Source organism: Eptatretus burgeri, chromosome 10 (genome assembly GCF_056783735.1).
Source record: "Eptatretus burgeri isolate ZD-2024b chromosome 10, Ebu_testis_v1, whole genome shotgun sequence".
Lineage (NCBI taxonomy): Eukaryota > Metazoa > Chordata > Myxini > Myxiniformes > Myxinidae > Eptatretus > Eptatretus burgeri.
Genome location: NC_140970.1, coordinates 100,951,627 through 100,967,331, shown reverse-complemented (window position 1 = coordinate 100,967,331; position 15,705 = coordinate 100,951,627). Strand labels below are relative to the sequence as shown.

The following is a 15,705-nucleotide window of genomic DNA, read 5'->3' as shown; positions in this document are numbered from 1 at the left end:
CGTGACTGGCTCCGTGCGGTAGTTCCCGGAGAGTCACGACTGAATTGTCCGTCCGGTGGGCGACGTGTCACGATTCGAGTTACGTGGTCGAACGCACACCGGCGGGCGCGAATTCGCAACAATATATATATATATATATATATATATATATATATATATATATATATATATATATATATATACATACATACATGTGTGTATAGATACTGGCGAGGCATGGGAGGGGCTGGACAGTCGCTGGACTTGGGACACTGGACTCATGAAGAACTTGAGCAAAAAATGGCGAAACTACAAATGCCGAATCCATGAATGTGATGAGTGGAACCCCTGACATCATTTCCTCATTCTGCATTAAACTCAATCTCTCTATATTTTTATTCCACACAGCATCATTCCAATCACTAATTAATACTATATCATTAATATAACAAAATACAATACTACAAACACTCATGAGGGAAATGAAGATGAACGTCATTCTGACGTTATATCCAGATCAGGAGCAGCTTCGTCCGGATCGAAAGTCAAAATCATAATTGTCTTGAGGTATTTATGAAACCTTCCACCCACTTTAGGACACCGGCTGGGGACCCCAAAACATTCCACAGAATGTACGGCGGGGCTTTCCCCAAAACTGAGGGAGTAGTTTGGGGACGGACAGACGGACAGGCAGACACTCCTTTATAATATATATATATAGTATATACTATATATATTTCATATTTATGTATATTACTCTCACCATCAGAGCAGCATCTGCTGAAGCTCCAGCCACAGGTGCACACTCGCTCGCGTGACCATAACAGAAGCAGTTTCCACGCACAACGAGCTCATACAGGGCGTAGTAATATTTCTCCTTGATTTCTGATCTTGAATCCAAGAGGTCATCTCCGAGCGTGTGCAGGCGTGTGAAATTTATCCGCAGATTCGTGATCTTTAGAAGGTCTGCAGAAGGGAGAAACCATCAATATTAATCAGATGAACAAATAGCCTGTATTTTTTTTCCGAGCCTACATCCTATTTCGGTTTCTCCAAACTCACACCGATTCTCAACTGATGAATAATGAAGATTCATAAACATCATTTTCAGCTGCATGCGACGTACGCCGTCCAACGAACTGCTTCAAAGCCGCAATTTTCAAACGTCATCCATACTTCTTATCTCATTGAATTTTAAGCCAGAAATCCCTCCTTCCATATTGGCTTCTTTTATTTAACTCATGTGTTTTGATCGTGTTTTCCTTCAGACTTTTGTTTGCTTCAAAAATGAGTTTAACAAACTATCAAATATGTGAATGAGCTATTCTTCCTGATTGTTGCTGTATTTCTCTTTTCACCTCCCGACACTTGTCAGCATTTGCTTGATCATCTCAATCGAAAAAGTTCCACTGGATTATGAAACTAAATGTTCAAAATAAGCTTGAGAGGCATTGATCAAACCGTGCAACCAAAGACTGTGTTGGAAAGCAGCCGCTGCATAATGGATGTGAATGTCCGTGTGGGGAGCGAGGGCTGGGAAGGCAAGCGAGAAAGGAAGAGAAACATCCTGACTTAGGAACGAGAAATTAGAAAACATGTTGAGTTTGTTTTTATTCCCTCGAAGCAAATACTGACAAATATCGTTATATATATAAAAATAAATCTCAGAAACCTGATGTATTACATCAATAAATATGAGATCCCTTCCAAAGAACTTTGATGCAGGAGGAGGCCATGAGGCTCATCAAAGTCTCCGCAAGTACTACCAAGTTATGGTTGTTTGTTTGCGTCCTGTACTCCTGTCCCCTCCATGCTAAGTGTCAATCAAGGAAGCAGCACGTATCATTTTTTAAGGTTTTTGTGTGACTAAGCTGGGGTTTGAACCACCGACTTCGCAGACTCAGAGAGGATGCTTCTAAACATTATCTGTTAATCAACATTACTTTCAAATATATACCTGTCAATCAATCTGATGTTGTTTAACTTGGTTAGGGCTAATCACTGCACCATTTGACTCTTTCTTTGGCATTGAAGTAATAATGAAATAATAACAATATTAATAATAATCCACTGCATTTATGTAGCAGCACCAATATCTCTGCCCACAATTATTTTTGACATCTAATTTATATAGCTCGCTCTAACCACTGATTCACTGGTTCACCGATTCACTGACTGCGATATTGAAGATCGGTACCTTCTGGGTGATTTCGAAAGCTGAAATTTTGCATGCCAATGGATATCGAAGCTGATACACCGAAAAAAAAAAATCACAGAACCGTCGGAAAGCATCCGTCAATGAAAATATAAATAAATGAAATAAAATGAAAATAAATAAATGAAAATTCAAATGCAGGTGAGTGACCTGAGACAATGAGGAAGCACGGTTCGTTATTGCTTCCAATGTGTGAGCATACCTCACCAGTAATATAATAATAATAATCCATCCATTGGAACCTTACTCTGTACAGAGCATTGGTTCTGCCAAAGCAGTCTCCTTGGCTTTTGGGTACAATCCTGGACGGGTCACTACTCCGCCACAGGAAACCAGCAAGCTGGCACTAATTTTGCCGACCTCAGAAGGATGACAGGCAGAGTCAACCCCACCTGGTATTAATTCAACAGCCAAGGGGGATTTGAACTCAGGATCATAGGATCCCAAGCCCACCACCCTAACCATTAAGCCAACACCAGGCATATAATAATAATAATAATAATAATAATAATAATAATAATAATAACTAGAACTGCCACTTTATAACTGCTGGCAGTGATGACCGGGTACCCAGAAGTGCCTTTGACACAACTGATACAACATGAGACTTAAATCAGTCGCAAAGTTTTGCATTGACAGGATAAGTGGTGCCAGAGAAAACATTATTTAATGGTGATACAAACACAGGCCTGCTTCGAGAGGGCGCGGAACAGACGAGTTACGAACCGGGCAGCACAAAGCATTCAATTTCGTTAGAACTGGCTTCCAGATTCAAATGATTAAATAATTCTGCCTCCCAAACCGTGTGACCGATCAGGTTGAAATTTTAAACTTTTGTTTCGCATGTCACCTGAATTATAAATGTGAAGTTTCTCATATATAGAGGCAGCGGTTCCAGAGTAAACATTAATTAATATTTATCCTTCAATCCAAGATGGCGGCCAAACCATGTGACTTGTGATGTCATAATTTTCACCACATGTGCAAACACGATGGGAGACTATAAGTGCAAATTTTCGCTTCTCCAGGTTAAGCAGTTCCAGAGAAAACATTATTTAATATTTTTCTTAAAACCAACATGGCTGCCAAACCCTGGGCCCGATCCCGTTGAAATTTCAAACCCTCATTCCGCATGAGCGTTCCACCATAAAGGTGATGTTTCACATTTATTGATGCAGTAGTTCCAGAGTAAACATTAATTAATATTTTTCCTTCAATCCACTATGGCTGCCAAACGTTGCGTCGTACCTCAAAAGGGGGTGAGAACTTTTTATTCGTCATGGACAGGCGGTCATAGTGGTGGAGTTTCGCATGGATCTGTTCAGCCGTTTCAGAGAAAAAGATGTTTGAAGATATTGTTTTTCAATCCAAGATGGCTGACGAACCATGTGACCTATGACATCAGAAATTTAAATTCTGCTTCCAACTGGGTATTGGAACACGTACATGAAGTTTCGTGTTAATCGGTAAAGGTGCGTTTTTCAATCCAAGATGGCCGCCAAACCATGTGACATGTGACATCATAATTTTTACCAAGCGTGGATACTGCCTGCTTGATGATAATTACAAATTTTCGATTCGTTTGGTTAAACGGTTCCAGAGAAAACATTATTTAATATTTTTCTTAAATCCAAGATGGCGGCCAAACCATGTGACTTATCAATTCGAAATTAACAAACTTATATCGCCTTCCTGTCCCGAATATAGTTCTGAAATCTCCCCTTCATTGGGCCAACGCTTCTGGAGAAGAAGATCTTTAAAGGTTTTCGGGTTTTTTCAAGATGGCCGCCAAACCATGTGACCGATCAAGAAGAAATTAACAAACTTGAGAAAGGATCTCATGGGGAATATATGTGTTAAGTTTCATCTTGATCTGTCTTGCCCTTCTGGAGAAGAAGATTTTTAAAATTTATTCATTTTCAATCCAAGATGGCTGCCGAACCTTGTGACCGATGATATCATAAATTTAAATTCTGCTTTCCATCGTCAATCTCGAACAAGTGTGTGAAGTTTCGTGAAAATCAGATAAGGTCTATTTTTCTATCCAAGATGACCGCCAAACCATGTGACTTCTGAGGTAAAAATTTTTACCATGTATGCAGATTTGAGGGACGAAGGCACTTGCAAATTTTCTCTTCGATGTGAAATTCCAGAGAAAACATTATTTAATATTTTTCTTAAATCCAACATGGCGGCCAAACCATGTGACCTATCACTTCAAAATTAACAAACTTGCATCGCATACATGTCACGAATATAGTTCTGAAATCTCGCCTTCATTGGACCAGCGCTTCTGGAGAAGAAGATGTTTGAAGGTTTTAGGGTTTTTTCAAGATGGCTGCCAAACCATGTGACGTATCAACAACAAATTAACAAACTTGAAAGAGGACCTCAGGGGGAATGTGCGTGTAAAGTTTCGCCTCAATCTGCATAGCCGTTCTGGAGAAGAAGATTTTTTAAAAAAACACTAAAAAAAAGATGGCGGCGAATTACGTCATCGATGACGTCAAGAAAAACATTTTCGTCAGTGATTTTTGGGGTAGATGATGCTCAGAATTTTTCAGATTTTTCCCATATGGCGTTCTACTTGACGAATTTTCACCGGTATATCGCTTCACCTATGACGTCATGAAAAATCACACGTGTTCCCCATAGGGAGCTTAGTAAAATGTATCGAGCGAAAAATTTTTCCATTGCACGGTTTCTGAGATACAGAGGTCCAAAGTTTATCGTTTTTTTCAAGATGGCGCCCGTACCACGTGACCAATGACGTCATAATTATAACGTGATTGTGCTATCAAAAAAGATACATACTGTGGTGAAAATTTTGTCTCGATCGGACTTAGTGTCCCAGAGAAAATGGTTTTTAAAGCGAAAAAGGGTGCAAAATGCCGGCGGAAAAAGAAAAATAATAATAACTAGAACTGCCACTTTATAACTGCTGGCAGTGATGACCGGGTACCCAGTCCGTCCGCCTTTGATACAACATGGGACTTTCTGCAGATGACAGTCGCAAAGTTTGGCATTGAAAGGATAAGCGGTGCCAGAGAAAACATTATTTAATAGTGATACAAACACAGGCCTGCTTCGAGACAGCACGGAACAGATGAGTTACGAACCGGGCAGCACAAAGCATTCAATTTCGTTATTACTGGCTTCCAGATTCAAATAATTAAATAATTCTGGCTCCCAAACCGCGTGACCGATCAGGTTGAAATTTTAAACTTTTATTTCGCATGTCACCTGAATTATAAATCTGAAGTTTCGCATATATAGAGGCAGCGGTTCCAGAGTAAACATTAATTAATATTTATCCTTCAATCCAAGATGGCAGCCAAACCATGTGACTTGTGATGTCATAATTTGCACCACGTGTGCAAACACGATGGTGGATGATAACTGCAAATTTTCGCTTCTCCAGGTTAAGCAGTTCCAGAGAAAACATTATTTAATATTTTTCTTAAAACCAACATGGCTGCCAAACCCTGGGCCCGATCGCGTTGAAATTTCAAACCCTCATTCCGCATGAGCGTTCCACCATAAACTTGATGTTTCACATTTATTGATGCAGTAGTTCCAGAGTAAACATTAATTAATATTTTTCCTTCAATCCAATATGGCTGCCAAACGTTGCATCGTACCTCAAAAGGGGGTGGGAACTTTTTATTCGTCATGGAGAGGCGGTCATAGTGGTGGAGTTTCGCCTGGATCTGTTCAGCCGTTTCAGAGAAAAGACGTTTGAAGATATTGTTTTTCAATCCAAGATGGCTGACGAACCATGTGACCTATGACATCAGAAATGTATATTCTGCTTCCAACTGGGTATTGGAACACGTACGTGAAGTTTCGTGTTAATCGGTAAAGGTGCGTTTTTCAATCCAAGATGGCCGCCAAACCATGTGACGTGTGACATCATAATTTTTACCAAGCGTGCATACTGCCTGCTAGATGATAATTACAAATTTTCGATTCGTTTGGTTAAGCGGTTCCAGAGAAAACATTATTTAATATTTTTCTGAAATCCAAGATGGCGGCCAAACCATGTGACTTATCAATTCGAAATTAACAAACTTATATCGCCTTCCTGTCCCGAATATAGTTCTGAAATCTCCCTTCATTGGGCCAACGCTTCTGGAGAAGAAGATGTTTGAAGGTTTTCGGTTTTTTCAAGATGGCAGCCAAACCATGTGACCGATCAAAAACAAATTAACAAACTTGAGAAAGGACCTCATGGGGAATATATCTGTGAAGTTTCGTCTTCATCTGTCTTGCCCTTCTGGAGAAGAAGATTTTTAAAATTTATTCATTTTCAATCCAAGATGGCTGCCGAACCTTGTGACCGAGGATATCATGAATTTAAATTCTGCTTTCCATCGTCGACCCGAACAAGTGTGTGAAGTTTTGTGTAAATCGGATAAAGTCTATTTTTCTATCCAAGATGGCCGCCAAACCATGTGACTTCTGAGGTAAAAATTTTTACCATGTATGCAGACTTGAGCGAGGAAGGCACTTGCAAATTTTCGCTTCGATGGCTTATGAAATACCAGAAAACTTTATTTAATATTTTTCTTAAATCCAACATGGCGGCCAAACCATGTGACCTATCACTTTGAAATTAACAAACTTGCATCGCATACATGTCACGAATATAGTTCTGAAATCTCGCCTTCATTGGACCAGCGCTTCTGGAGAAGAAGATGTTTGAAGGTTTTAGGTTTTGTCAAGATGGCCGTAAACCATGTGACGTATCAACAACAAATTAACAAACTTGAAAGAGGACCTCAGGGGAGAATGTGCGTGTAAAGTTTAAGCCTTAATCTGCATAGCCGTTCTGGAGAAGAAGATTTTAAAAAAACACTAAAAAACAAGATGGCGGCCGAATTACGTCATCGATGACGTCAAAAACATTTTCGTCAGTGATTTTTGGCGTAGATGATGCTCAGAATTTTTCAGATTTTTCCCATATGGCGTTCTACTTGACGAATTTTCACCGGTATATCGCTTCACCTATGACGTCACGAAAAATCACACGTGTTCCCCATAGGGAGCTTAGTAAAATGTATCAAACGAAAATTTTTCCATTGCACGGTTTCCGAGATACAGATGTCCAAAGTTTATCGCTTTTCAAGATGGCGACCGTACCACGTGACCAATGACGTCATAATTATAACGTGATTGTGCTATCAAAAAAGATACATACTATGGTGAAAATTTCCTGTCGATCGGACTTAGTGTTCCAGAGAAAATGATTTTTAAAGCGAAAAAGGGTGCAAAATGCCGGCGGAAGAATAATAATAATAATGCGTAATAATAAACAGAAGAAAAACAATAGGGTACCCTGTACTCACAGGGTACCCTAATAATAAACATAAGAAAAACAATAGGGTACCCTGTACTGACAGGGTACCCTAATAAACATAAGAAAAACAATAGGGTACCCTGTACTGACAGGGTACCCTAATAATATTCCCACAAAAAGCACTAAACTCTTTTTGCCAATTCTTATTCTTTCCAGACTTCGGTTCAGATGTTGGAGTGAAAGTAAAACATAATTTTATATGCCATGTTTCTTTCATTATAGAATGTTGAGAAATCAAATTTAGCTGAATCATCAATATCACAGGATCATCGGGGTCTGTGTAAGCAGCAAACAAATCCTTTTGCACATTTCAATGTTTTTATAAAGTTTCACATGTATGTCTTGAAACTCAAGGGATCTCCCCTCCCCCATTGTTACTGATGATTTATGAGATGGATGGAGATGTCTTGCGTCATCACATCCGGCTTCCCAATATGGAGGTAAAATTTTATATGGGTGTGTGTTGAAAAGTAATGCGCCAGATAGTTTTTTTTCCAAAATAGATAAATATGTTGGAATGAAACAAAGTGAAGCTCTCAGCTTAGTTCTTCCCACTCGTGGGTACAAAGTTTCTGACACTGGATGTCTCAATGCGACGTTAGTCAAGATGGCAGAGAGCAGCACAATGCTGTCAATGCTGTGAAGAGGTGAAGAGTGGAGCGCTGGAGATGAGAGTTAAGATGACTGACTGAAAATGATGTGACTGGAGATGCCTGGAGATGAGAGTCGGGTCCACCATTACGATCCTGAGAGTAAGAGACGGTCAACAGGGTACTGCCGCAAAGGCGCACCGCAGGCCAGACGAGGTCGGTTATGGAGCCTTGGAGAGGAGGCGCAAGACTTTTTATTGGGGCCGCCCCATGCGGCGGAATGGCCTGGAAGATGGCACACCCAGAGTCGTGGGCAGCCATGGATCGGGACTCGCTGTGCATTAAGGCGGTTCCAGAGTTTACGAAGGCCATGACCGTGTGGAGCACGGCAGTTTGTTTTTTGAGTTCTTGAGTTCAGAGATCCAGCATCGTAATTGGAGTTACAATGTAGTATGAGTGGGAATCATACCGTTGCAGAGGCAATATCCCTCTCCTCTTTGTCATACCTCTCCTCATCCTTCCGTTCAGTGCAATACCCACTTCCGCAGGCCATACCGGACCCACAACCAGCTCATGCCTTGCGCAACTCACTCATTTCCCATTTTTGGGGCCATAATTGAGTTCGTCTTTGGTCATTTATCTCCTCTGTACATAAGTTTGCGTGCCTCATCATTCCTATCAGAGTCTGTCGACCACTTGGTTTGTTCCACACTATTTTTAGCATCCTGGTACCACTTTCCCTTTCCCATGTACTCATTAATTTTAATAAACCCCAGATGTTTTCCGGGCCTTTTCCTCCAGGGCGTTGCGTTGCCAAGTTCGGCCTCGGATTGGAGCAATCCTTGGAGAATATTGGTATGTTGAACGCAGTATCTTAATCACTATTTTTGGCCCTTTGCAGAGGTATTATACCCCCAGCACAGATGGACCATCTTTAACGGATCGTCTGACGTGATAGTAAGAGCCACGGCAAAAACAATAACAACCAAAACATCGCCCCTTGTCCTTTTTTTGCGATCAGCCATTACACAACATGAGGCTCACTTTTTGTCTGCTTATTTGCGAGCAACCGCTGCGCTGATGCAACTCTGTTTTCTCTGAGCGCTCGGCCCCGTGCTTGAGATCTTCCAAGGTAAGCAGCTCAGATGCAGGAGCATCCATTCTGAATATGGAACTCGGGGTCTTCAGTGCAAGGCCTGGATTCAAGAAGGACCTGTTTGAATGACTTCCGCACACTTTTGCCGCTTTTATTTAATTGATGCCCGGCTGAAAACTCGCCAAGCACGGGTGCCTGTTTAGTTTCACCTGGTCAATGAGGGGCTGGAGCATGCACGATCAGGTACTCTACACGATAGGCTCGTTGATGAATTTCTCACTTTCACCGAGACCAAGGTTCACCTTGCTTTGGGAAAGAGAATAACACAGTGATTTCAGCAACAATGCCTGAAGCAAATACAAAACGGCCTTGGATGAAAGGCTCCCTTTGTGTGAATCTTACATGTTTCCATGAGGTTGAGTGAATAAGGATTTCATTCTGCACAGACAATGTATGCACAAATCCAAGTCTCAAGGGATTTACATGCTATACTCAGGTACAGTACAAAAGCTGTGTCTGTGGATAAGGCTCAAAAGCATCACACACGAGGTCTGATTATAAAGTTCCACAACTGATGTTTTTTTCTCGACAGGTGGCACTGGCTTGGTATTCGTAATTGGACGCGCATCGTAATCTTCCTGTCAGTTCTGTGGTTAGCCGTTACATCGATCGGTTGTTTTGTAGTCGTACTGGAGTTTTGTTAAAATTATAAGCGTTGCAATCATGTTCTGAAGATGAACGACAAATTTACGGAACAGAGAATCATCGTCAATTTTTTGGGGTAAAACTAAACAAAAGCGGCACAGACATTTTTGACAAATTCAAGCTGGTGTATGGGGGTAGACACAGTGTCAAGAGCACGTGTTTGGGTGGGCCAAGAGGTTGCGGAAGGGAGAATGGATGCGAATGATGACGCGTGTTTGGGACGTCCATCGATTGCCAAAATGGACAAAAATGTCGATAGGCGGAGAATGTTGGTCCGATTTGACCTACTGAAATTCCAATGAAAGGAACTCATTTTGCATTAACAGATGAGATTCAGAGAGCCGTGACCAATGAGCCAAATGGCCTTTCAGACCACGACTTCCAAGGGTGCTTTGAAGCATCGCGGCGACATGAGAAAGCATCTCTCGACGCCCAGCGAGATTACTTTGAAGGCGATCAGTAAACATAATTGGTATATTTACAGTAAAAATTTTCTGTTGCTTTAATCCTGGAACTTTATTGTCAGACCTCGTGTATGTATATGTATATTAAGAGAAAGTGTGTGTGCGTGTGTGTGTGTGTGTGTGTGTGTGTCAGTGTATCTCCTTCATAACTCCAAAACCATGAAACCTAGCAGCCCAAAACCTTACATGCATACTAAGGGAACTCCAAGGGATTGCATGAATGGAAACCAGGTATTTGGGTAAATTTAAACACCCATTCTGAAGATAATTTATGGGTTGCTCATCATCAAAAGCAAAAAAGTCTCACCAAGACGGTGAAGGACCATATTGGTTAACCCGCTGTCATCTCGCAGGGGTCTTAAGCTGCCATTTTGTTTCAGCCTGCTCAACAATGCCTTGACTTGGAACAGGCCACAACGGTTTATGTACGGTAAAGAGCTGAAAGTTTATGTTTTCACTTTTGTCACTGATATCATCGAATGCCTCATCTACATTCCTACGAATGTATACATCGCTTTTGTAGGTGCTATCATTTTCAAATTAGGAGCCTGGAGCAATCTTATGCATTATATGATGCGATTTTACATGATGGCCTCTCACGGGCTAATTAAAGTAAATAATCAAAATCTGTCTTCAGATGTGAGGATCAGAGCTCCTGGATTAATTCTCAAAATCTGGAGTGAAACCTGAAAATTTAAAGAATTTAGCGATTCTTAAAACAATGCACATTTACTTTAAGCAAGGCCTTCTTCGACATATTTACACAAGAAAATGTGAAATTGCCAAAGCATTAAACTTAACTTTTTCTCCTGTTTGGACAATTACATTTAGTGAAGAAAAGATTAAGGAATGTGCCCAAAGTGCAACTTCAACGAGTGCAACAAAAAATAATACACCCGAGTGTGTTTGACGGTCAGCTCGGATACAAAACTCGATGCAACCGAGTGTTAATCAACCTTAGCGACTACGGAAAGTGAAAACAGAATTTAAATTGAACTTAAATAACCGCACGAAGCCGTGTTGAAGTCAACGGACCTCGTGTTGCCCAATAAACAGGGCCAGACGACAGAGGTAACGAGAAACTAGTTGGTCGAATGAAATCTTTTTAATATAAGAATCCCGATGAAACCCATTCTGCATTATAGCCGTCCGATGCTTTCTTATAGGCCATTCGACCAATCGGTCATTTTGCACTTGATGACCCTGTAACCTTGACCCCGAGGCGAAAATGTGAAAAAGGGCTCAGACGATCTATAGAGAGCAACTAGTATTATCATCATGTCAAGACGTCTTGGAGGAGATAGAAAAATAAAAATTGTTGACAAATGGACGGACAGACAGACAGACAGACGGATCTGAGGACATCGAACGGTTATATAAGGTCAGCGAGCTGACCGAATAACAAGCTGGGGGATCGCCACAAAGGTCGTGAAGGCTCCCGCGGCACGAGCAGTGGGCATGGCGACCATGGGTGACTTCAGCGTGGGGAAATCCCTGAAGTTGGGAAGGCAAAATAAATTAAATTAAAGATCAAATTTAAAGAACGATTAACCTAATGGGAGGATTAGAATGAGTAAAGCAACGGAACAAGTGAACAATGAGTTCAACTGGAAAATATTTTCAGTGGTCACAAAGCAATGCTTCCTGAAAATGGGAGAAAGCAATGCAGAAGACTCTCTTTAGCTTCTTCCAGAAGGTTGAAAGACCTTGAGTTGATGAACCTACCGCATCGACATCCGAAACAACATCAACACCAACTCCATCACCAGGAAGAAGTGCAAATAAGAATTTCCAGCATGTCCTCTTATGGAGGTGTCACACATGGAGGAAGGTGCAGATAATCCTGAGCCTCTGTCTGTGTAATTATCAACACCATGCATCCCACTAGGTGTGTGTGTGTGTGTGTGTGTGTGTGTGTGTGTGTGTGTGTGTGTGTGTGTGTGTGTGTGTGTGTGTGTGTGTGTGTGTGTGTGCGTGTGCGTGTGCGTGTGCGTGTGCGTGTGCGTGTGCGTGTGCGTGTGTGTGTTTTGACTCTGGAAAATCCCTTTATCCATTTGCTAATGACTCCATCCTCTGCTGAAAACAATCCCCCATCCTCCAGATAGGCAGGGATCAGTCTCGTCCCTCTCTTCAGACCCTGACAAAATCACATTTCTGGTGAAACACTGAGAACGTCTTTCAAATCTCACACTCACTATCTCTCTTCGACAGAATTGTCTGGCAAACCCTCCTATCTACTTTCTTAACAATCCTTTTGAGGAAGTGTGTAAGTTGTTATTGTTGGCTGTTATCTCCACAAGTGGGTGGGCTTCAGGAGGTGGAATGGAAACTGACCAGGTACTAGTTCGAGCTCTTCCGTAAGCCTCGACTGTGTATAAATAAATAAATAAATAAATAAATGACATGCCAAACACTTTGTTTCGGGTCATTTGGACAATTATCAAATATACAATTAAGAATTTGTTTAATTATTTATTTATTTATTTATCCCTGTTTATGGGATGAGGAATAACATCTACATCGTCACACGCACCGAGCATAACGGCAATCGATTTGTATTGTGTTTCCACGAACATCTGAGATTGTGTTAAAACATAATTTTCCCCAGTTAGTGTGAATTATTCCAGTTCAAGTGTTTTGAATTGGCTTCCTTGAAATGGCTTTGACCAAGTTTAATTTTTTTATTTTTTATTTTTAATGCTGGTATTAATGAACATCAGTAAATACACTTCTGGATTAAAAACAAAACAAAAAAGGTTTGAATCACGCAGGGAAGCATGTCACATGGCATTGTGGGATATCCCAAACTGATACTAATTTAGGAATACAAATGTAAATTGATTATTATGTCACAGCTGAAGTGTAATAGGTGATCTCAAGGTAAAATTAATTAATAAAGTGGTCCCCCTTTTTCCTCTCGAAGACTCGGACAGCTGGAACACATTTTCTTCCCACAAGATAAATAAATATATATATATACATACATATATGTTGTTCGTCTTTCGGCTGCTCCCGTTAGGAGTCGTCACAGTGGATCATCTGTTATGATCCGCATAATGATTTGGCACAGGTTTTATGCCAGATGCCCTTCCTGACTCAACCCTGGTCGCCTCTTACGACACAGGGATAAGGATTGGGTTTCGCCATGATTCTGGGCTGCCCTACACCCTCTCCTAGCGTGGCCCAGCGCAGAGCTCCCGTCCTCAAGCGATCCTCCAACCCAAGCCTCTGAGTAGCCGGATTACAGGTGCACGCTACTACACCCAGATATATATATATATATATATATATATATATATATATATATATATATATATATATATATATATATACATATATATACATATATATATTAAGCAAAGGCTCCTCCATGAGCCTCAATACTGTATCCAAAAACAAAAGGGACAGAAGAAAGAACAAGACCTCCTTGTTTCAAAAATTCTCAGCATCCTTCAACTTGCTCTGTTCTGATTGTTATAATTTTTTGCATGAGCCATGGCCTTTGGCAAATCTCCCGCTTTCTACCCACTGAAATTCCTCCACTTGTTCTGAAAAACAAAATATCCACGACATGCGATGTTTTTTTATTTTTACAAAAAACCCATTTTTCTCGAAAGTGTATTTCTCCATCTCATTCTTTTAAACACAAAAGTCGTTTAAAATTCTTCATCCACTAAAACAAGCCATTAATAATTATTTTTTACTTCTTATTAAGTAGGGAAGCAAGGCACAGGCCGAAACTCTGACCCTAATCTCCATAAAAAGGAGACGAGAGATACCTGTCTTTGTTATGCAAGGTTGTTTGGAATTTACACAGCTTGAAGGAACGATCTACAGCTGTTTTTTTTTTAGATTGAGAATCCTCTACAACACAGCACTGGGAAAAAATTCAGCAAGAAGCTGTGGAATGTGGAGACGCTTAAGGAGGGCAGCTTGTACTCCTTGTATGGCTTCGGCCTGCGAAAGGTCTGGCATGGAACCATGTTGGAAAACATGTACTGTGCAGTGTTTTGCCTCTCTACACATCTTCGTAAATCTTACATATATATATATATATATATATATATATATATATATATATATATATATATATATATATATATATATATATATATATATATATATATATATATATATATATATATATATGTTACTCATTTTTGTACATCTTACATGTATATGTTACTCATCTTTGTACATCTTACATGTATATTGTTGTGGTTACCAAATTCGCAAACCACCATTCAGGTCCCTTAGGTGAGGTATCTCGGCAAGTATATGTGTAGTTAGGCCCAAACCCGTTGTCTAGTGGGAATACATGTCATTTATACGTGCTGCGACTCTTCAGGATAGCCGTTTTTCTTTTACTATCTTTATTTTGGACCAACCGCCATGATTACCACCACAACCACAACATCAACCACCAACCACAACGCCGCTTCACCACAACCGCCACGACCTTCACGTCACACCTCGCAACCGTAGCATCGCCACCGTTCTTGCCCCGCTGTGGGTACCGGTGTTGGACTCGTGCAGGGCGCACGTTGAACAGCGTGTACAAAATCACGGATTTTGTGCTTCAAAAACGGATCAAAAACGACACACGCCCACTTTTTGCCGTCCAATCGGTGAGCGAGGGGCGATTTGGCCCCGCCTCCAGAACGATCGATATATGCAAATTTGTGGATCAAAAAGCCTTCATGCCCACTTTTTCTCGGGCCAATGGGGAGCGAGGTGAAAGGTCAAAGGGAGGGGGTCAAAGGCGAAGCTACGGGGGGATAAAAGGACCGTGTTCGTCAGTCAGGAGAGTCGGAACGGAGGGGACGAGTGTGGAAGTCTGGAGCCCGAAGCCTGCAGTAGCTGGAGAAGCTAAAGAGAGTCGAACGAGGAGAGCCCAAAGAGGAGTCCAGAGTCGGAGAGTCCAGAGGCGGAGAGGCGGCAGCGGCGAAGGCAGACGAGGGGGTGCTCGCGACGGTGCCGGGAGCTGCACGCCCGAGGAAGGCCGGCAGCGCGACCTGGCCGAGGTGGAGACGCACACCAGGGATAATAAAGATCCTCTATACCCCGAGCATCAGCAACCCCCCCTGTTTCCCCCCGCGCTGAGATAGTGCGACCAAGGGGGCCCCTTTCCCACCCCCTGCCAGGCACTGTCCGCGAGGCCCGCGGAGTGAGGCGCCATCGCCGCTCCGCGTCTCATCACCAGACGGGTAGGCGCGACCCGGTCTCGGCCTCAGGCCCGCCTCATTCTTGAGGGTATTCTTTCCTTGGTTTTGGGTATGTGTTGTCGGCGCCGTCTG

The 15,705-nt window shown here is 41.6% G+C and overlaps 1 protein-coding gene across 2 annotated transcripts in view; it reads right to left on the bottom strand.

Moving 5' to 3' along the window:
• Positions 1 to 15,705, bottom strand: part of LOC147019290 (laminin subunit beta-1-like) — a 133,167-nt gene that overhangs the window by 93,327 nt on the left and 24,135 nt on the right. For both annotated transcript variants that reach the window (XM_085899678.1, XM_085899679.1), the window contains exon 9: positions 743 to 945. In XM_085899678.1, coding sequence (XP_085755804.1) covers positions 743 to 945 — 203 coding nt within the window. The remainder of the gene's footprint in view (positions 1 to 742; positions 946 to 15,705) is intronic.